This window comes from Lodderomyces beijingensis (genome assembly GCF_963989305.1).
Source record: "Lodderomyces beijingensis strain CBS 14171 genome assembly, chromosome: 3".
NCBI lineage: Eukaryota > Fungi > Ascomycota > Pichiomycetes > Serinales > Debaryomycetaceae > Lodderomyces > Lodderomyces beijingensis.
In genome coordinates, this window is record NC_089972.1 from 2,193,982 (window position 1) to 2,215,532 (window position 21,551).

General features: G+C 45.1%; 8 protein-coding genes across 8 annotated transcripts; 5 read left to right on the forward strand and 3 right to left on the reverse strand. All coding sequences in view use genetic code 12, as the record gives it.

Moving 5' to 3' along the window:
- Window positions 1-65: 65 nt before the first annotated feature.
- On the forward strand, window positions 66-2,096 carry LODBEIA_P30300 (uncharacterized protein; the record flags this gene model as incomplete). The annotated part of the gene is made up of 1 exon (XM_066973096.1): window positions 66-2,096. The coding sequence occupies one exon, from the start codon at window positions 66-68 to the stop codon at window positions 2,094-2,096; it is 2,031 nt and encodes a 676-aa protein (XP_066829968.1).
- A 234-nt stretch (window positions 2,097-2,330) lies between these two features.
- Window positions 2,331-2,954, forward strand: LODBEIA_P30310 (uncharacterized protein; the record flags this gene model as incomplete). Its single annotated transcript, XM_066973097.1, has 1 exon — window positions 2,331-2,954. The coding sequence occupies one exon, from the start codon at window positions 2,331-2,333 to the stop codon at window positions 2,952-2,954; it is 624 nt and encodes a 207-aa protein (XP_066829969.1).
- Window positions 2,955-3,684: 730 nt separating this feature from the next.
- Window positions 3,685-4,350, forward strand: LODBEIA_P30320 (uncharacterized protein; the record flags this gene model as incomplete). The annotated part of the gene is made up of 2 exons (XM_066973098.1): window positions 3,685-4,045; window positions 4,157-4,350. The coding sequence occupies 2 exons, from the start codon at window positions 3,685-3,687 to the stop codon at window positions 4,348-4,350; spliced, it is 555 nt and encodes a 184-aa protein (XP_066829970.1).
- Window positions 4,351-4,678: 328 nt separating this feature from the next.
- On the forward strand, window positions 4,679-8,467 carry LODBEIA_P30330 (uncharacterized protein; the record flags this gene model as incomplete). Its single annotated transcript, XM_066973099.1, has 1 exon — window positions 4,679-8,467. One exon carries the CDS (start codon window positions 4,679-4,681, stop codon window positions 8,465-8,467), a length of 3,789 nt encoding a protein of 1,262 aa, XP_066829971.1.
- A 142-nt stretch (window positions 8,468-8,609) lies between these two features.
- LODBEIA_P30340 (uncharacterized protein) lies at window positions 8,610-12,725 on the reverse strand (the record flags this gene model as incomplete). Its single annotated transcript, XM_066973100.1, has 2 exons — window positions 8,610-12,063; window positions 12,172-12,725. The coding sequence occupies 2 exons, from the start codon at window positions 12,723-12,725 to the stop codon at window positions 8,610-8,612; spliced, it is 4,008 nt and encodes a 1,335-aa protein (XP_066829972.1).
- A 1,309-nt stretch (window positions 12,726-14,034) lies between these two features.
- LODBEIA_P30350 (uncharacterized protein) lies at window positions 14,035-14,449 on the forward strand (the record flags this gene model as incomplete). Its single annotated transcript, XM_066973101.1, has 2 exons — window positions 14,035-14,087; window positions 14,140-14,449. 2 exons carry the CDS (start codon window positions 14,035-14,037, stop codon window positions 14,447-14,449), a joined length of 363 nt encoding a protein of 120 aa, XP_066829973.1.
- A 475-nt stretch (window positions 14,450-14,924) lies between these two features.
- LODBEIA_P30360 (uncharacterized protein) lies at window positions 14,925-16,892 on the reverse strand (the record flags this gene model as incomplete). The annotated part of the gene is made up of 1 exon (XM_066973102.1): window positions 14,925-16,892. The coding sequence occupies one exon, from the start codon at window positions 16,890-16,892 to the stop codon at window positions 14,925-14,927; it is 1,968 nt and encodes a 655-aa protein (XP_066829974.1).
- Window positions 16,893-18,169: 1,277 nt separating this feature from the next.
- Window positions 18,170-21,460, reverse strand: LODBEIA_P30370 (uncharacterized protein; the record flags this gene model as incomplete). Its single annotated transcript, XM_066973103.1, has 1 exon — window positions 18,170-21,460. One exon carries the CDS (start codon window positions 21,458-21,460, stop codon window positions 18,170-18,172), a length of 3,291 nt encoding a protein of 1,096 aa, XP_066829975.1.
- Between the last annotated feature and the right edge of the window lie 91 nt (window positions 21,461-21,551).

The following is a 21,551-nucleotide window of genomic DNA, read 5'->3' on the forward strand; positions in this document are numbered from 1 at the left end:
TTCTCTGTACCCCAGAGTTGAACCAATAGGCAAACAGTTTCAACTTGTTTCTTTTTTGATAGAGTATGTTCCCCGAGCTGATTCGTGTGGTTGTTTGCGGGGATGAAGCCGTAGGTAAATCCTCCTTGATCATATCGTTGATCAAGGAAAGCATCCTGGAATCACCAGTCGGCAATGTGTTGCCTCCAATGACGATATCTCGCAACGACTACACCGAGAGCTTGGAAGATCTCCCGCACGTCAAGCGGAAATCACCACCAATGGCGTCGTCGCACAGTGGACGAAGAAAATCGGAAGTCTTGAGGCTACAAGAGTTGGACTCGAATGAAATCCTGGAAAGCGTCCCCAACACTACAACCATAGTCGACACCGTTTCATCTGACTTGACCAGCTTGCACAAGGAATTGAAGCGCGCAGACGTGATATGGTTGGTCTACTCGGACCACTATACCTACGAAAGAATATCGTTACACTGGATGCCCATGCTTCGATCGCTAGGTGTCAATTTGCCCGTGATCTTGTGTGCCAACAAATCGGATCTCTCGTCCAAGACCCTGTGGAAAAACCAAAACTCAGAAGAGTTTATCCCGTTGATAAACGAGTTCAAGGAAATTGAGGCTGGCGTGCGCTGCAGTGCTAAAAACAACTACAATGTCGTGGAGGGTTTTTACTTGTGCCAGCGGGCAGTGACACATCCCATCTCGCCGATTTTCGACGCCAAGGAAGGCAACTTGAAACCAGGAGCAATTGCCGCGTTGAAAAGAGTGTTTTTCCTATTCGATACCGATCAGGATGGGTATTTGAATTTCGACGATTTCAACGAACTACATCGCAAGTGTTTTGGTAAGCCAACGACAAAGGAGGACTTTGACGATATCGTGTCTCACATTGACTCGAAGCTCTATCGAGATACCGCGAAGTTGGGCAGTTTTATCAGCGAGGATGGCTTCATCTTGTTGAACAAGTTGTATGCTGAATCTGGACGCCACGAGACCATTTGGTGCATTTTACGCGCTAATCACTATACTAATTCCTTGTCGTTGAATGACAAGTTTCTTTTCCCGCATCTTGATGTCAATGCCAATTCAAGCGTCGAGTTGAGCCCCATGGGTTACCGGTTTCTTGTTGACCTTTTCATAAAATTCGATAAGGATAACGACGGAGGTCTTAACGAGGAAGAATTGAACAATTTGTTCCGGCCGACCCCCGGTATCCCCAAGTTGTGGGTTGAAACTAACTTCCCCTCGTCGATTGTGTGCAATGAAGAAGGATACGTGACGTTGCAAGGGTGGCTAGCCCAATGGAACTTGTCGACCTTGTTGAGTTACAAGACAACGTTGGAGTACTTGGGATATTTGGGGTTTGATGCGGGCAATTCAGTCAAGGCGTTGAAAGTTACCAAGGCTAGAAAATCGAGACAAAAGCAAGGCAAGACGTATCGGACCTCTGTCAACGATCGAAACATCTTCAACTGCTTTGTGCTCGGGGCGCCCAAAGCGGGCAAAACCGCGTTGTTGGACCTGTTTTTGCACGGCTCATTCAGCGATGTTTATTCGCCGACGATCCAACCGCGGCTTGTGATCAAGGATATAGAGCTACGCGGCGGTAAACAATGCTATCTAATCTTGGAGGAGCTCGGAGAGTTGGAGCCCGCGATCTTGGAGAACAAGAAGCGGCTCGATGAGTGCGATGTGATTTGCTACACTTATGACTCCTCGGACCCAGAAAGTTTCCAATATTTGGTTGATTTGAGAAGCAAATATGCTCATTTGGATGAAATCCCCTCGGTGTTTGTTGCTTTGAAAGCCGATTTGGATAAGCAGCAACAGAGGTCCGACGTGCAGCCTGAAAATTACACTAGAGATTTGTTCTTGAGCTCGCCCTTGCATATATCTTCATCATGGACATCGTCTCTTCACGAGCTTGTCATCCAGTTGGTCGACGCGGCAAAGAAGCCCATCAACGCGACACCTGGTTTAGAGGTTGATAAAGCTGCTGCCGATCAGGAAAACTTGAAGCATATCATGATGGCTGGAGGAGCTTTGGGTGTTATGGCGCTCGTTTCAATTTGGATGTTTAATGGTATGAGGCGATGACAGTGGCGCCAAAGGGAAAGTTCGTGCCCATAAATACGTATACATGTATATATATATCTGTAAGAGTGTCTCATTCATTGCATCTCCGCATCGCGTGCCTCCCCCCATCACATGTCCGCATCTCACATCTCACATCTCACATCTCGCGCAGAAACCCCCAAAAAAAAAAAAAAAAATTAGATAGGCATCATTGAAAGGAGCAACTTTTCTTTAACTAATCAAAAACCACCTGCAATGTCCACAGAAAGAGAATATAAACCAGTAACTGTTGACAAACCAATAGATAACACCTATGATCTCGGGAACTTGGCGACTTTTGACCCGAACCCGCTTTCAAACGAGACGTTGAGGAGCACAAATGAGGCTGAAAAAGAGCAATATCTCACATCAGTCACTAGAGATAACGTACAGCTCTTGATCAACCAGATACTATCCTTGCCAGTGAAAACCACTACGGACAACCTGGGCTCGCTGACGGGCCAATCCGCCTCCATGACGTTAGTGCAGTTACCCGAACCAACGACGCCTTTACCACGAGAGAAAGGTGTACCCAAGGCCAAACCAAAGACCAAATGGGAAGAGTTTGCAGCTAGAAAAGGTATCAAGGCCAAGGGCAAAGACGGCAAGATGGAGTACGACGAAGAGAAAGGCGAATGGGTGTCGAAGTGGGGGTATAAAGGCAACAATAAGAAGTTGGACGATCAGTGGCTTGTTGAAGTTGAAGATGACAAGAAGAACTCATCGTCTAATGCTGATGATTTGATCGATCCTCGAACCTTGGCCAGAGCTGAAAGAAAGAAGCTAATAAAGAAGAATGAGTTGCAGCATAAGCGCAATTTGAAAAATGCATCAAAATAGGGACCTGTTTTTTTTTCATTTCCACTTGTTCATTCTTTCGTCTTTTCTTTTTTTTTTTTGGTTTTTTAGTTTTATAGTGGGGATTGCCAATTTGAAAAAAACCAATCGGGAATCTAGGTAGCTTGAATGCTGTTGACATGTATACATTAATATCTCTTCTTTGAATGCTGTGGGATACAGAGTATGTATTCCTTGGGTTCGGCAAGCTGGGTGAAATTTGGGAACAGTATTTGTTCTTTTTCTCGCGGGGGCGGCTTCTCTTGAAGTTTTAAAGGAAGGGGGGAGAGATATCCAGCTGTCAACACCACCACCACGTCACCAAAAGTTACCAACCCAAACAGAGAGAAATTGAAAGAGTGAAAGAGTGAAAGAGCTTGAGAGAGATGAGTACTTATGACCCAGACAAGTATTTGCCTACAATAGATGTATGATTGGCCCTCATCGAAGATGCGCCCGAGGCTATATTATTGAGTAGACGGAGATTACTAACGTGAAGTAAGGCTATTCTAGGCGTGGCAGACTTGGATGAAATCACCGTCAAGAAGATTCGAAAGGCGTTGCAGGAGCTCTTTGGAATTGACTTGACGCCGCATAAGGTATGCAAAAGCAGAAGAAACTGACCCCTAGAAAATGACACTAACTTGGGCGATTATAGAAAGATATCAATGATGTGATCCTAAATAGATACCACAACTTGAAACATGAAAGCGACAAGAAGGAAAGGGAGGAGATGGAGAGGCAGGATGCGTTGTTAGCTGCCAAGCTACTGAGAGAGGAATCCAATGGTGCACGAGGGAGCAGGACCAAGCGCAAGGCCAGCTCGGCTTCAGGCCCGTCGAAAACAAAGCGAGCAGCACATAATAAGAACAACAGTGACGGCAATAGAATTAACAGCAGCAATAACAACAATCCCTTCAATAGGGAAATGGCGCTAAGTGCCGATTTGCAACGTGTGATTGGCGAAGAAATGTGCTCGAGACCGCAAGTGGTCAAGAAGTTGTGGGCGTACATTAAGGAAAACGATCTTCAGAATCCATCGGATAAGCGACAAATTATGTGCGATGAAAAGCTACAGCAGCTTTTCAAAAAGAGTATGTACAAGATTTTACGCAATTGCTTGAGTGCCTGAAATTAAAAAAAAAAGAACTGGGAGATTGAGAGATTGGGATTTTGTTTACTAACTGTGCATCTTTGTTTTGTAGAGACCGTTGGTGCTTTTGAGATGAATAGGATTTTGAGTAAGCACATTTTCAAACCCGATGAAATCGGCGAAAGTGGTGAAAGTGGTGCTAATGCACCTGAACCACAGAAAAGCCTGGATGTTGACGATGATGAGGAGGATTTAGAGAAAGATGCTCAGCAATTGGAAGACGAAATAAGTGAAGCAGAATACTAGACGCAAGGGGAAACAACTGTAAGATTATCTTTGTTAACCGATTGAATTGTGACCTCTGATAAGTGGAACCTCTTGTCATCGGGATGAGGGAGATGGGATCTCGTTTTTCGGTTCGCTGCAGCTCTTGCCCCAAATAGGCAATCGACAAAACTACACACTTAGTTTATCCGGCACGTGATACTTTTTGACCTGCGCGTAGCTCTCACGTTTCCTTTCGTTTTAAGCAATACATTTACACATACACACGGCTGCCCAAGTCAAGTCAAGTCAACGGTTTTCACTCTCCTGGCTAAGGAAAGTAGGAGACCCAAGAGAAAAGCAGCTTAATATGCAAGATGAAGCTTCGAATGGCGTCGACGATAAGCTCTACGGTTATATCCTCAAAGTTGTCCTTTTGGAGTATGCCAATGAGGTGAGGTTCCGCACATCGATTATATCAGCGGCTGATCGCAAACGGTTATCTACTTATTCTAGGCCAAGTGCTCCGTCCGAGTCGATATTGCCTGCGTATGTCGTCAAGGCGTTGAAAGCCAAGCTTCAGGATGTCATGACCAAGAAAAACAACAGTGTGGATGAAAAAACCAGACGAACATTGCTACGGCTCTATGGAGACCTTCTAGATACTAAAAACGAGGCTGATTCAAGAAACATCGACTTCTTGATTGCCAAATTTGCGTCTTATGCCAATCAGGAGTTGAAGAAGATTGGAGTCACCAATGAAGAAGAAGTGTCCGCGGGGGTGTTTGAGCAGACGACCCAGTTCATCGATATGATCATTGTGATGTTGAAAACCAAAAAGGATGCAGATCAAGGACTTGTGCTCAAATTGCATGAACACAAGGATGGATTCAAAGGACGCAAAGTCAAAGCTGAGCTGAAGGAGGCGCTCAAGTTCCCAACAAAGTCGTATCGTCTCGAAGACATGAACAATATGCTTGTTCAAATCGTGTTGGATACGTTTAAAGTCAACAAGATCAAGATGCAGGCAGATGTGTTCAAGTATAAGGATTTTGCGTTGCCGCATCTTTTGCACGAAGATGTTGACAAGTTTTTTGAATTGGAAAAGGAAAAGGAAAAGGAAAAGGAAAAAAAAAAGGAAAACGACATTTCTGGAAAAGAAAACTCGTCAGGGGAAGCTTTGAAATTGTATAACGAAAGGCAACTTCGAATGAAATCCCAGGTCAAAGCCAGATACAAGCTTACTCCGGGCTTGAAAAATTCACCAACATCACTCCCTTTAGAAGAGCAGTTCTACACCATTCCGCGAATAAGCGAAATACGCAGTCTCTACGTGCGACTAACTGAAAAAATCTTTGAAACACAACCCCCTATAGTCCCGGGACCGAGTGCAAACAAAATCAAAATCATCGATCCGTCAAGAGAAGATTTCTTAAACATTGTTGGACGAATCTGGTTAGTTGACTGCACAACAAGAGCTGCCGCATTATATCATGCTGGACATGTATGCAATGCTCTTGCTTCTGAAGTGAAAGGGAGAGAAAGTCACGGTATTTCTTTGGACGCGAGTGATTGCATGCTTCAAAAATGCAGACACATGGTTGAAGAAGGTGGACTCCAGTGGGATGAAAAAAACAAATTTTGGGGTGTCGAAGAGCAGGAATCATGGGGCGAAAGCTTGATTTTGTCCTATAACCAACTTTTTGTATCCCTCAAAGACTGCTTCAACGAGATCTTTAACGAGACCAACAAGCCCAGTTTTGGCCCTTATTTGGAGTTTCTCGGAATGCATTTGGAATCCGATCCTTTATTCCCCTTGGTCGAGTCCACGGAACTACCTAAAAAATGGGAGAAACGATTGACAAAGAATTTATTAAAACTTGCAAGCAGGCGGTATGAAAGCTACCTTAAGCAATTGCCCCGCGACGGCAACTTGGGGGTATTGCAACTCTTGAATATATGCGACGCCATCGTTAGCGACATCAAGATGTTGCAAAAGAGATACAAGCGTCCATTTTTGGGGTTTTTAAACATTGCCCACACTGTCGCTTCAATAACCACGGGCATGTTTGCCAGTGACGCCAAAATGATATTCCAACATATCGAATCTTATTCAGCCAAGCGCGACGAACGAATAGCGACTGCTGATGCACTCGAAATCTACCTGCTGCTACGTGAGATTCGCAGTATTTACTACCAAGTCACCTCAAGAAAAAACACTCATTACGAGTTTGATCTCGAGTCTTCATTCTTTAAATATTTGAACGACTGGGTCGAAGAGTCAAATGAAAAACTTCAAGGCGTGGTGGAAGAAGCGTTGAAAAAGGACGATTTTCAGCCGCTCGATATCGAAGTCGACGAACGGAAAAATAGTCGCGCTGTGCTAGACATAGTCGCTATAATACGGCAATATCTCCTGGTGTTGAATAAGCAGCAATGGAGCAACGAATACCAGTTGGCAAAGATTTACACCAAACTCCTCAAGAGTGTCTCCAATAGCGCGATTTTGTATGCCTTGCGGATTTCTTCCAGACTAAATACAGAGTTGCTTTTGTCGAAGACAATTCAAGAAGAGCCGCAGGAGAAGTCATCAAACTGGTTTAGCGATGTGAAAAACGCCGTTAGCAACATTCACACTTTTTCAAAATCGCAGCCGGAGGTTGTCTTTAATTTCGAACCTCAAACGTGCGTCGCGCTCAACAATATCGCTGCCATGATGGAGAATCTCACTCGCCTTGAAGATCTGATTGACCCCGAATCGGTTTCCAGATCGGTGGCCGCCCACGAGCCCAATGCTCGAAACAGCTACTTGAGCCACGTTTTCACAGTGCGCGTTGTTCGAGGCGAAAACCTTGCTTCGTCAAAGGAATCGAGTTTTGGTAGAATCAACCCCTACGTGGTGTTGGTGGATGTAAATAACAAAAAACAGATTGGCCGGACGCGGACGATTAAAAAAAACATGGACCCCGACTGGGATGAAGAGTTTGAAATCACAATCCCAGCAGAGTCTACTCTTGAGTTGTCTTGCATTGTGTGGAGCGACAGTTTTGGGCAGCAGCAAGTGTGTGGTAAGGCCTTTTTTGACCTCAATCCCAAAAAATTCAAACATAATGGGATCCCCGAGGAAATCTCACTAAATCTCGACATTCTGGGGAAATTGATTCTTGAAGTGGCAGTTGAGAGTGAGACAACAGACGCCATGTTTGTCATGGGCAGAAGCTACAGGGCGTTGAAACGCGTTTTGGACCGATCGATTAAACTCATGGTTGAAAAATTCCAGGGTTTCATTGGAAGCTGTTTCTCCAAATCAAACTTAAAGACCATCTGCGCCAAAGGTCAGCCGGCAAAAGCGGATTTCGAGGCGTCGATCGAAACTCTATGCGATTACCTCAATATGAACTTGAGCGTACTCAAGCAGTATTTGAGGGACGACATCTTTATGGAAGTCATGATTGCAACTTGGAAAGAGGTGATCAAGTGTGCTGACGACTTGCTATTGCCAAAATTGTCTCAAGCGATTTTTTTTGAAAACATTGACTCCAGCAGCTGGCAGCAAGCCATGTCCTCAAAGATTGCCAATGTCTCGATCACGACCATGAACATGTTTGGCTTTGATAGTCCCTTGACTTCTGTAGAGATTGAAACGGTCTTGAGGTGGCTCGACTTGCTCACGGAGTTTTTCCACAACGATGGTAACGGACCACCTTTGCCCGAGTTGAAGACCAACCGGTACCAATCTTTATTGCTCATCCCGGCATTTTACGATCAGCCCGATGATGTGCTCGTGGACGAGGTCGAGAATTTGTCGTCTGCATATATGCAAATGTTGATAAGCCGCAACAGCAGTTCCAACGGCGGCGGCGGCGGCGGCAGCGGCAAAGAATACGACGGGTTTTTGAAAAGAGCAGGAAGTCTCTCACGAAGCAAAACGATATACGCCAACGCCACCGCAAAGACGCGGGCCCAGGCTGCAAAAGAAGACCAAGAAGCTGATCCCTACGTCAGTCTGATTTTGAAAGAAGACATCATCTTGCGAGTGTTGTTGGCTCGTGGCAGAAAGGACTTTGTTCGCACGCGAATGAGTCAAAGGACCAAAATCGCCTACAGCTTGGCCACGGAGCGGATGGCAAAATTAGCAGCAGAACGGTTCCAGCGTTGAAAATTGATTTCGCTGTATAGGCAATAAGGAAAGAAAAAAATGTATTTTAAGAAGAAATATTTGTACAAAACCACCCCTCACTCTTACACTTACCACCTCCCTCGCTCACCTTCTCACTTCCGTACTCCTCGCTTCTTACTCCTCACTCATCAACTGGTTTTTCCAGGTTTGTTTCCAGTGCCCCACTCTTTTCCTCCAAAGCAGCCAACTTTTCATCAATCAATTTCTTGAGCCCCTTTACACTATCATCCACTTTCTTGCCCTCATCGTCTTTGTTTGTGTAAACGACTTTGGATACATACTCGTCATGGCCATTGTCAAAATACAACTTATAAGAGTTTTCTGCAATCGCCACCTTCAAATCCGAAACGATTCTTCCTCCAACAGTATCCTCGTCCACCTCTTCAATAAAAGATCTCAAAAACGGCATGTTCAACTTTGACGCTGGAACTCCCTCTGTCGGATGCGACATCACGTAGCTCGTGACATAGTAGTTGTATTGCTCCTCCGAGCTCTCCTGGTCGTTCAATGTTAGGTCGTCCAAACTGATAAACTGGATGTTAACCGTTCGATCGCTTTCGTCGTAAGTGATCTTGAACATATTCTCGTCGGTCGACATCAACGATCTAACCAGAATTCGATATAATATCTGCTCCTTGGCGCTTGACACCGGCTTTGTGCGGTCATTCTCGAACAAAACCATCATCTCGGAAGTCTTGGCATCTGTCACCATGGTATGGACATGTTTCACCAAGGCTTGAATCACCTTGTCAATAGTGTACATCTTGTAAGCTTTATTCTTGTAGCCTTGACGTAAACTTTCTTCAAACCACTGGTGCTCCACTTCCCCTTCAATGAGCTTTTCAGCCAACTTGAGGACTTGCTCATAACAGTCTTTTGTACCGACTATCTCTATGCCCATGTCCTGTAATTGATGAGAAAGCAAGTTCAAGTCCTTGGCGAATTGAGGGTACTTGCGTTCCCGGATGTCTTTTTGGACCGCATCATTCATGTTCTTGATATGGATCAACCGCTCGTACAAGGTGGTCAAATGTCGAAAGAAAACGTAAATGGTTGTGGTACAAAAGAGATTGTACTTGGTGCGTCTCTTGCTAAACGAGTCATCCTGCAATGAAAACTTTGTGTTTGCTGACTTGACCCACAACTCTCCAGGCTTTTCCAACTCCTCGCTGACTTCTTGCAGCACCGAGTCCAGCTCTTGGACATCAGGCGAATCAGCGCGATCCTCCTTTTTCGATTTTGAAGCTTTCTTCAACACATCTTTGAGCAAGTCTGATTCTCGAGACCGTTTTTTAGAATCGACGGAACTGTTGTTGCCATTACTATTTTGTAAAAATGACGAAGAGTCGTCATCGGACTCTGGCATCTCTTCACCTCTCTTTTGTATCGCGTTGCCCGTTTCCTCCTCCGATATGCCAAAAAACAAGCAGATAAAGAATTTGAAAAACTCAATCAATTTCTTTCTGTCGTAAGCAGAATACGTCGAGGAACGATTGATAAAGACACTGGCCAACTTGAAAATGTCAAACAAAACTTCTTGGTCAGCAAATTTATAGTTCAATTGCTCCTGCGATTTCGGTGTTAGCGGGTGAAGCCTCTTGTTCTGCTGCTCCACCTTGACCGTACTTATCTCACTGACGAGCTGTTTCGCCGTGAGCAACTTTTTGTCTGCTTGCTTAAAAGTCAACCCGAGGTGATCTAGCGACTTGTAAAAAACCTTTTGCTCCATTTCCCGCCAGACTTTATTCCATTCTCGTTGTGCGCGCTTCCACTCTTCGTCCTTCTGCTTCAACCTTTTCAACACAATGGGAACTGCTATCGCTGGGTTCTCATGGAGGGCATCAATGACTTCAAAGCCTCGATCCTTGTCATAGATTTTGCGAATCACTTTTTTGTAGATAGTCGCTGAGTTGTGACCCAAGCCCGGTGGTAGTTTGAAAACGGCTTTTTGCTCGGGAGTCATGTTGGCGATTCGGTTCGCTATTGTCTCTAAAATCTGGATTGTTCTTAAATTCGACTCCATGTAATAGTCAAACTCAAGTCTCTCCTCCTCAATCTTAAATAAAACTTCCTCGTACTGATTTTTCCGATGAGCAATGAAACCAGAATCCTCCGAGGCCCAAGTAGGATGACCCACCCATTCGTCGTTTAAAACTTCCCAGCACATCTCGTCTCTCCCCGAGCAGGGCATAAATGTCTCTGCTTTTGGAAGTTGTCTGTAAGATGGCCCACACGCTTTGCACAACGCAAGCTCCAACGAGTGCTTCTTGAATGTGATGGTTTCCAAGTTTTGTGGCTTATCCTCATACCCAACAAACACCTTGAACCATTCAAGCAAGTCCGAGTTGGCATCGCCGAGAAAACCACCAACGCGTTCAACCAATGTATCCTTATCGATAATGTCCTGGGTGAACAAATTCAAGAGCTTCAAAAACTCACTATACGTCTGCTTGTTGCCCAACGCTTTCTTCACTTTATCAAAAGCACTAATCTCCTCGGACAACGACGAGCTCTTGACCACTTTCCCAGGAGGCACTGGTTCCGGAATACCTGGAACCAAAGTTGCATTTGTAGGAGGAACAACATGCTGAGCAGCGCTTGTAATAGTAGTTGTTGTTGTTGCTGCTGCTACTGGTGGTGCCGCTTGTGCTGCCGCTGCCGCTGCTCCTCGGCCTTGCACTTTGGACTTGCTTGATGATGGAAGACCCGATCTGACACTTGAGAGCTGCGTCTCCTGCTCGTACTCCTCAGCTGCTCTTTTCGAGTTTTGCTCCACAACTTCATGTGCCACCTTCCGCTCAGGACTGGAGGCAGCGACTCCCGCCACTGGATGTTGCTGCGACGGATATGCCTGTTGAGCTGCGTTTGGTCCAATCGGCTGGAAGTTCCCTACCGGTGGTAACTGCGTCTCGTTGCTCACATAGTACTTTTCTTGTGCCCCCATGCTTGTTTGAGGAGGAAGAGGAGGTTGTTGCTGCTGTTGCTGCTGTTGTTGCTGTTGTTGTTGTTGTTGTTGTTGTTGGAAATTTTGGCTGCTAGTGTCAGGCAAAAATTGTTTAAAGTCGTCCAACAAATCTGGACAGTTTGCAAATAATTGGGTAACCTGCTCGTAAACTTCAGCAATGGGCTTTTGTTCCCTTTGATACGTTTGCAAAATCTCGAGAAACTGTTTATAGATATCGGGCTGGTTAGCAAACCTAGTCTTGATTTTATTGACATAAGAGATAGCATGGTTAAATTCAATTTGACCGGACCCGTTTGCTTGGGTTCCCGCAACTTCATTGAACTGGTGCAGCTGTGTTTGTTGTTGTTGTTGTTGTTGTTGTTGAGAGACTGTTGTTGCGACAGACATTTCGTCATTGGCGCCCCATCCCTGGTTGTACGCAGTTCCAGCAACATTTGAGCCCGTTGTAGTGCCGGTCGGAGTAGTGACTCGAATCGGATTGGGGTCCGAAGGGTCCATCGAGCATTCAATTTTATATCCGGGTGGCAAGAAGGTGTTGAAACCTTGAATCAAGTTTGGGTGGCCCTTGAATAAAGTCGATACTCTATCTATGACTCCTGGGGTATCGATACTAGAACATAAAAAGGGTCAGTACTTTGCACAAATGAAAAAAAAAAAAAACATCATAGCTGTAAAAGGCGAGCCTGCATTGAGACTCGTGCAATGGGACAAAACATACCTTTGAGATTTGAAATCTTTCATAATGTCAAGGAAGTTGTTGTAAACCTCGGACTGGTTGTAAAATTGAATCTTGACTTGGTCCAAATAAGATAACGCGTCCTTGACATTCAATGGACGGTACACATTGCTAGTGGAGGATCTATTTGGGATTCCTCCAATAGGGCTTGCGTTGTTTGGCACAGGTGGCAGTTGTTGTTGTTGCTGGAGGTGCTGTTGTTGTGGCATTTGCTGTTGCGGTTGAATTGGAGGCTGCTGCTGGTGCTGTGGTTGGTGCTGTTGCTGGTGCTGATGTTGCTGATGTTGCTGGTGTTGCTGATGTTGCTGATGTTGTTGCTGATGTTGTTGCTGATGTTGTTGCTGATGTTGCTGTTGTGGTTGGTGTTGTGGTTGGTGTTGATGCTGTGGTTGGTGCTGCTGGTGCTGGTGTTGATGCTGTGGTTGGTGCTGCTGTGGTGGTGGCGGTTGTTGATGTTGTTGTTGTTGTTGCTGCTGCTGTGGTGGAGGAGGTGGTGGTGGTTGCTGCTGTGACACCCCAACTTCACCACCAAGCATTTGATGATCTGCACTTATACTAGGTAATGCCGAAGGAGGAGGTAACGCGGAGTTCTGAGGGTTTCCAAAAGTGACAATAGATGTTCTCCTTATTTCGGGTGTTTGCCTAACATGATCGGGCGACTTGAAGTCTAGTTAGTAACATTCCGTGATAGCCTTTTTTTTTCAATTTCGCTTGTTTTGATTCTTGGGGGGGGGTTGGATACATACTGGCCCAAGTGGGACTGATTCATTCACCGGGTTGATTGAGGGTATTGTAAACCCGTGCCCGTGTTGAGCATGGTGTCCGTTGCCATTTCCTAGGCTTGCAAGGCTTGGTAATGGGTAAAACTGTTGAGCGCCTTTGAAAATTGGTTAGTAAGGATATTCACATATTTTCAGCTACTAGTTGAAGATGTGGGGAACATACCTTGCTCCAACGTGGCGGGAGGTGGTAAAACAGGTGGGTGTTGTCGACTGGATTCGTGGTTAGTAAACAGGCCTTGAATTTTTTTTTTTTTTTTTTGAAAACAAGTCTCTTGAAATAGTGACATACTTGAACTGCTGTGTAAGAGGCCGCTGTTGGCTTGACCAAGACTCCTGCTGATTAGACATTGTCAAGCGTGCAAACTATCGACCGTCTGTGTTTTTTTTTAAAAAAAATTCTTTTGGAGAAGCAAAGTGTTTTGGACGGTGGATTTCACGAGAAAGCCTATTGAAGGTGGTGGGACCGGCAAAAGATCAATCTAACAAGTTCAACACGGCTGATGCTTGCGGTTGTTCTCTATAATTCCGCTGAACCTTGGGTGGTGAACAGTTTTGGTTGTATCCAGAGGTCCACCCAAAGCTGGGAACTCTTCGAAATTGTCTTTTTCCCAATCGATCGCCACTTGGTAGCGCGCGCATACACACATCCCACTATCAACACCGACACCAAGTACACGCCTCCAGAAACCACCGCCAGCTGCCGCCCGCAGGGCCGTGGCGGGTGGAGAGTAGTAGGACTATAGACAAAGGCATCTGCAACAGCCCAACTTGATTCTGGTTCTTCCGCTTCAGAGTGATATTCAATCAAAAGCGGCAGCCAGGTTGTGTGCTGTTTACAAGTGACGGTGAAAAGGCGCACTGTACACGTCTCCGGTGTCGCATTTTCTCTGTGTCGCATATTCTCTCTGTCGCATTTTCTCTTTGTCGCATTTTCTCTCTGTCGCACTTATGTCGCCTGCGACACTGAAAAATTAACCACCACTACGAAGAAGAAACAATTGGTGAAGGTACTATGTAGAAGAGTGTTTAATCCCAACCAGCAAACGCCTCAGTATAAGTAGACATGAACGCGCCAGATAGATTTGAGTTGTTTATCTTGCCAGATGGATTAGACAAGTATGTAACACGTGTTCCGGTTACTCGAGTCCCTCGCTAACTTTCTATATAGGATCAAAATAACACCCGATACAAAAGTGCCCAATGCCGCTATCGTCAAAATCGAAAAAGAGGACCACACGTTGGCTAATTTGCTTAGAGCCCAGCTATTGCGCGACCCGAGGGTGATGTTTGCAGCGTACAAGGTAGAGCATCCTTTGTTTGCCAATTTTGTTCTTCGTATCCAGACGGAGGAGGACTACACCCCCAAGGAGGCGTTGAAGAATGCGTGCACTGCCATTATCAATGAGTTGACGGTGATAAAGAACAAGTTCAAGGGCGAGTGGGAGATGAACTTTGATTTGGCCGAGGCCCAAGAGTAAGCTAATGTTAAGGAAACCAAAGAAATAGAACAAAACAGACAAGGAACAGATGGACCCACGTAAACTGAATGCTTGACTGGTCAGAAACTGGGCAGGTTCCACCGCCCAAACACACTCGCACTTGCCAGCAACTGTGTATCCCGCTTCTGGTTTGCAGTCGAAAGATGTTGCTGCTCTCCCCGAGAGTTTTGATCAAACTAAACACTACAATTTTTTCTTAAATTCAATAGAATACTTTTATTGATGCAAAATTGTGGGTTGTATCGGAAAGAAATGTATGTGCTATATGCGGCATTTCAGATTGGGGATCAAAACAACCTTGTTCAGGTTGTTTTATGTAATAATACAGCTAATAAAAAAAAAAATTAATTCATTCATAAGCAAATCAAAAAAATGGCGAGTTGTTGAAGTGATTAGTAGTTCCATCAAACCGTACTTAATTTTTCTTTTTTTCTTCTTCTTCTTTTCCTTTACTTTATGTCTCCTTGAATGCCCTCTTTTTAATAGCCTCTTTGATAATAGCAATCTTCCTTGAGCAATCTGGAACAGGCTCCTTGGGGAAGTCTCCCTGTTGCATGATTAGAATCAACGGATGCGTTTGCGTGAATCTATTGGGGGATATGTGAGTTATTGCTAAACCGGACTTTGAAATGCAGATTTTATGGTGGTCTTTAAAATTGAATTGGAAATTGCCATTTGTCATTTCAAACATGATGTATTCGGGTGTTCTTGTGTAACGTCTCAAAAACACAACTTCTTTCCTTTCCTCGTTTTCACTCACTTTGGAAAGGTTGCTGTTCATGTACTTGGCGAAAAAATCGACAATTTCCAACTGTCTTTTAGCTTGCACGGGAGGATGTGCCAACGAGTTTTCAATGCAAGTCCATCCTTCGTCTTCGTGGTAGATCAACTCCAAAAACTTGTTTGAATTGTGGAGCTTGAGCAAAGTATTCTCGTCATTGAAAAGCACGCCAATGTCATCATTCGTCAACTGGTACGAAAAGCCGTACTTGTTGGAGTAGTCGACCCATTTACTGATCAAGGTGGGATTCTCGCATTTGGGCAACTCCATCGCGTCTATAGCATCGTGCTTGGAATGCTCCAACCTTCGAATGTTTTGGTACGTTTCAAAGCACGTTTCGTTGAGCCGCTTGATCGTTGTGGAAAATTGCGAGTTGAAGTTGACTCTCTTTGGCCTGCCAAGTTGATCGGGTTCAACTTCTTGATATTTGTTCTTGGTGTTGTTGGGTGAAAGCGATTGAGGAAGCATTGCCTTTGGCTGTTCAGAGTGCAAGTCCGACCTCAATATCTCAACCGGATTCTTGCTCTTGGGCGTGTAAATGCCGGCCATATCCTTGGCAGACTTGAAGTTGATCGACGATTGGACTCGAGAGATGTACTCGAGACCTTCCGGTGCTTCAAGCAAGCTAACTTCTCTCGTGCGGTCGGGGAATGGACCTTTGAACCACTCGTAGCTCAATATTTCATCAATGGTTGGTCTATTCAACGGGTTCAAGCTCAACAAATCCTTGATGAGTTGTTTTGCGGATTCGGAGATTGGCTTGTCTTCTGGAAAATAGTATTCAGTCTTTTTGATCCTCTCGTAAATGACATTTACATCTTTGGCTTGGAAGGGAGGCTTGCCGACTAAAAGGGCGTACATCATGATACCGATTGCCCAAATGTCCACCTCAAAACCGTGGCCAGTGTTCTTGCCGCCCAAGACCTCGGGAGCAATGTAGTTTGGAGTTCCACAAATTGTGTATTTTTTGGAATCGGTGGTGGGCAACACCGAGGCAAGACCAAAATCGCCAATTTTCAAGTTCATGTCAGGGTCGAAAAAAATGTTGCCCAATTTCAAGTCTCGGTGGATAACTCGTCTCGAATGCAAGTACTTGATGGCGCCGACAACTTCAACCATGAAATAGCGAACCTCGGGCTCGGTGACTCTTTTCCTGTTTTTCAAAAGCTCCATTAAGGACTGGTTGGGGCAAATCTCAAGCAAGATATAGACGTTGATGTCGTCTTCAAAGCAATCGACAAAATTGACAATGTTGGGATGCTTCAAAGACTTGTGTATTTTGATTTCGGATAACAATTTGGTTTTGGTTTTCTCATTCTTGATCGACGCCTTGGCGACGGTTTTAGCAGCATATATCTGGCCGGAGGCATCTTTCATCTGGAAACACCGCGCAAAGCCGCCTTCACCCAAAAAGTTTCCACGGCGGTAGTCCCGGCCATTTCTTGTTCTCACCACGGACGGAGGAGTCTTGCATAGAGCCGACAATTTCTCCTTCTTCTTCTTGGTCTGTTGCTTCTGCTCCACCTGCTGCAAGTTTTCCTTGTAGCGTTTAACCGGCTTGACGGGCGTCACGCTGTTAGTGCGGGCATTCAACTGCCCACTATTAAGCGGTTGCAACGGCTGGGATCGAAGAGCAGACATTTCTTATGGAGGGGGTCGGGGGGGATACAAATTAATGAATTAATGAGGGACACCAATGTCAATTGGAGATGAGACCTAGCTTCTCTTTGATTTTTCTTTTTTTTCTTTCAAAGATGTAGTCCTTCCAAGATCAACCAAATAATCGCTTGCGGATGCTGCCAAAAGCTATTCACGAAAAATGGAAAATGGAAAATGAAAGATGGAGGAAGGGAAGAGGGAATGGTGGAATTGTGGAATGGAACTAAGGGGGGGGTTTTCGGTCGATCTTTTCGTTTGATGGAAGTTGGGAAGTGCTTTTTTTGACCAGTCACTCGAAAACGGAGCTCATAAATTTGGAATGGGTCTTATATATCTCTTCTTCCATCCGCTCTGTGAGCTCTCTGTGGGTATTGCAAGACTGGTTACCTGGATTCCCCAAAGTGTATGTGAGGGTTATACCGCATATTTATTTACAATTGCACCTAATGGAGGCTGTTGTTTTTATTCTGTTCTAATTCAGAGTGAGAGAGCTAGTCACGTGCAAAATTATTATGATTTCAGCCTTTTCAATTCTTACTGTATACATATTTCCCACCAGAGCTCAAGTGGCCGGAGTATGCCCTTAGTCCCACTAGATTCATGAAAGAGGGCAGGGAGCGGGTTGACTTGGCCAGCAGCTAAACAGAGGGCGGCAAACGCTTTTGGTTATATGAGGTGGCCCATGCCGCGATGGTGGATTGAAGTGTGGGTTTCTGGGCAATTGTCGTGAAAAAAATATCCGCGACAAATGGAAAAAATTGACACACAATAGTCGTGATGGTGGCAACAGCAGCAGCAGTGGCTGCAGTAGTGATCAATGTATGCACCATATTCGGTAGATTATTTGAAAAGAAACAAGACTTGTCCCCGTTGGCGGTTGTTTGGGCTCGCAATTTTTCAGATCTTGATTGATTACATTTCATCTTCTTCGGATTTATTTGTGTTTACTTAAAGAGCTACACATCTTTCTAACCCTATGTAGTGGGGGTCTTGTTGGTATCTCTGTTTTGAAAAACACAGGATATAATAACTGGAAATAGTTCGGTTTAGAAACATTGCTCAAGTGGATATATATATATTTAGATGCAAAGTACCGTATGTCATAATTTGGTCTTTGGTGTGGGCCGATTTCAGAGTGACGTAAACGATCTGTAGATCCATATATATCTATGTACATATTTACATATATGTATATAGTAACGTTGAATGTTGGAGGTGGGCACGAGGTTTGCTCTGCTAAACGTTGCTTTAAATACTTCTCAATTCAAATAACCTTTACAGCCCGGTGCACCACATAAACATCGAATACGCTCATCGTCGTTGGTTTCCCTTTCAAATTTATAATCGTAGGTCAACTCTTCATTTGCCTCAATGTCTCGAAGCGCGTAAATGACTATTCTCTTTTTACCTTCAACTTTAATGATTTTGGCCGTGCAGCTGGGGTTGCAGCAGTGGTTTATAAACCGCGCGATTCCTCCCTTTTTGGTTGCATCAATCACAGTGTTTTCATCGATTCTAAACAAATACGAGGAGCCGATACCTGTGCGAAGATAGCTTTTTTCGCGATGCTCGGCCACTTGCTGACGGATGCGTTCACCAACGTACTCGATAATCATTTCCTTGGCGGCAATCGGCTCCATGGCATACAAGCCCCAGTTGTGGATTGAGGACCTGGCAAACGTAACTGGCTTCTTGCGCTTGGTCAACGCATTCAAGCTCAACACATCCGATTCGGAACCAATCTGGGCCGTTATATCAGCTGCAAATCGCCTGTTGTTGGCTCGATTCACTCTCGAGCTTTGGACGGAATTGATAGCGGCTTCTGCCGGCTTTTCATCCTCGTCTTCTTCATACTGGACAGTCTTTATAGGCTTATCGGCCCTCTTGCGGTGAGGCAAGTAATAGTCCTTGTCGGGGTCGGGGATTTTCCTAAACCCTTCACTCTTGAAGCTTCCTGATTTAGATTCAAGATGTGGCGGCAACTCTTTATCCAACCGTGTTGTTTCGTCTTCATCTTCATCTTCATCGGCAATTTCATCTTCATCGGCATATTCATCGGCATATTCATCTCTATCTCTATCTTCGTCTTGGTCTTCCTCGTGCTCCCGTTCCCGCTCTCTATCTTTCAAGGTTGAAGTCTGCTCTTGTCTATACTTCCAAGCCCAATACTCAATATTCTTAATGTCTGCTGAGGGTGTGTCAGCCAAAACGCTTTTTGCAAGTTCAAGATCCTCCAAGTCTCTGATGCTGTCCTGAAGAGTGGCCAATTCCAAGTAGTTCGATTGATAATATTCTGGATACACCGTTCTCGGACCACCAGTTGTGGGCTCAAATCTCGCATCAGATTTGATCTCCACCACAGCTTTAGCCCTAGACTTGTCCTCCATAGCCTCGCTAAGCTCTTTGTCGGCTTTACTTTCAAGCAATTTGTCTAACTTGTCCTCCTCTGATAAGATCTCGCGAGTTTCCTCAAGTTTCGGTCGCTTCAGCTCTGGCTCCAGAAGATCTTCATCGTTGACGCTCGTTGCAGTTGAACTACGTGCCCTTTTCATGGGCTGAGCAACGGGAGTTACAGACCGGCTAGTTGTCTTGTCGTCATCACTTTCCTCCTCCGACTCTGCATCTTCATCTTCCTCTTCATCTTCATCATCATCATCATCAAGATTGAGGGCATGCAGCATAGGAATGACCGCTCCTTTCCTCCGTCCAAATTGAGTTCTATGTCGATCACCAAACTGGGAGCGATTGGGTTTTTGACTAGCGGCAAAATTCTTGCGCTTCTCTAAATATGACATGGCATTCAACTTGATCTGGTCGTTTGAGCTAACTGCTTTGGCCTTTATTTCTTGCTCTTTTCTCTTGAGCTCCTCTACGATGGTTGGATAATTGCCATGGTCCAAATACTTTAAAATCTGTGGTGCTATGATTCGCTCTCGAATGTCCTTGACTAGGTACGACTCAAACTCCTTGATCAAAATGTTGGACGCCTCGTCGATGACGTCGTTTCCTAGATCATCTGCCGTGGTCAGTTCGACAAAGCCCTCGGGCACTGCCAACTCCATAACAAGCTTGTACTCGAAAAACTTTCTGCAGTCTTCTTTTTCAAAGCATCGTCGGCACTCTCTCAATGAGTTAAACACCAAATAAAAACCCGTCTTGTCGGATAAAACTCGGGTCCAGTCATATTTTTTCAAGAGTTTCTTTAAATCATGAGATGACACTTTTGTGGTGGGCACATACTTATCTCGTATCAATAAGTACGGTCTATTCTTGACGTATTTGGTCAATTCCGCCGGTAAAAAAATTCCCCTTTCGACCATATTGTTATGTCTTGACGAAAGCAAAGTTGTATTGGGTTTGTACTTGAGACTAGCCGCCACTCTCTTTGCCTCTTCTTCTTCCTCCTTCTTCCTCAACTCCTCCTCCCTCTTGGCAATCTCCTCTTGCTTCTTTTGTTCTTCCAAAAGCTTGATTCGTCGCTTCTCCTCTTCTTGCTCCCTTTTAAGCCTTTGGTTGATTATCTTTCCCCGGGCAATGTTGACTTTTTGGCTCAACAATGTATCTTCAGAGTCATTGAGGCCAACTTTGAGTGGCTTGCCGTCAATCTTTACTAGCTCAGCTGCCACCACTTTGACAAACTTGGAAGCCAATTCGCTGGCTTTCTCGGGACTGCCTTGGTATTTAAATGTCGCTACTCCCAAGGGCACGGCGTTGTTGGGGTCGTTGATCATGTTGACTTCATCGATGGATCCGTAACTGCGCAAGAAATTCCGCAAGTATGCCTCGTTGATGCTTGCGGGAAGATCCCAAATAACAACGGTTGTGAGTGGTGCCGGGCCCAACGAATCTTCATCAAAAGTGAATTTTGCCTGGGGCAATTGTTTAAATGGGAATTTGCTGGATTTTTTATTTGGCTTGTGTAGATATTGGCTCCACGGCTGGCGAGGATCGGCTACATCTTCGCTAAAACTATCTCCTTTGAATCTGATTTTCTTGGTCTTGGACTTTTTTTCCAGCCTTGTCAAGGTGTCATCGAGTTCAGGGTCGTATACTACTTTATAAGTTTTCAAAGTCGTTGTCGTTTCGTCTGCTGTGTGAGAAGAAGCTATTAGTGTTTTAGTATACTCCTCATGGTGTGCTAGTTTGGGGAAGTCTGCATCCCTTTTATTCACACCGGTTCTGGTGTCGGTGCCACTCAAGTAGAGAGGGTCTGCCAGTAGGTAATCGCTGGTGTTTGAAACCGGTGTGTTTTTGCCAGAGGACTCTGGAGGGTTCTGCCATCGCCTTCGGCCAGAGTGGTTTCTGCCATCTCGCAAATGCCGATCATGATCGCTACTTCGACCATGCCCGCTGTGCCCGCTGTGCCCGTTATGCCCGTTATATCGCGGAGTCGACAGCCCTGAATTCAGATAACTATTCACTTCATCACCCTTCCCTCGCGAACCGTTGTATTCGCCGTAACCTGAGCCTCCGTGCTGGTGGCCCCCGCGAGAATACGCGTGCCGGTCGTTCTTATAGCCCTTATGCCTATACTTTTCACCATATACCATGACGCATGCAAAAACAGAACCAAAATCTCGGCTCGTCACTGCTTGATGGTTCTATTTATATTTAACTCCACAGCTTTACCCCCTCCCCTTT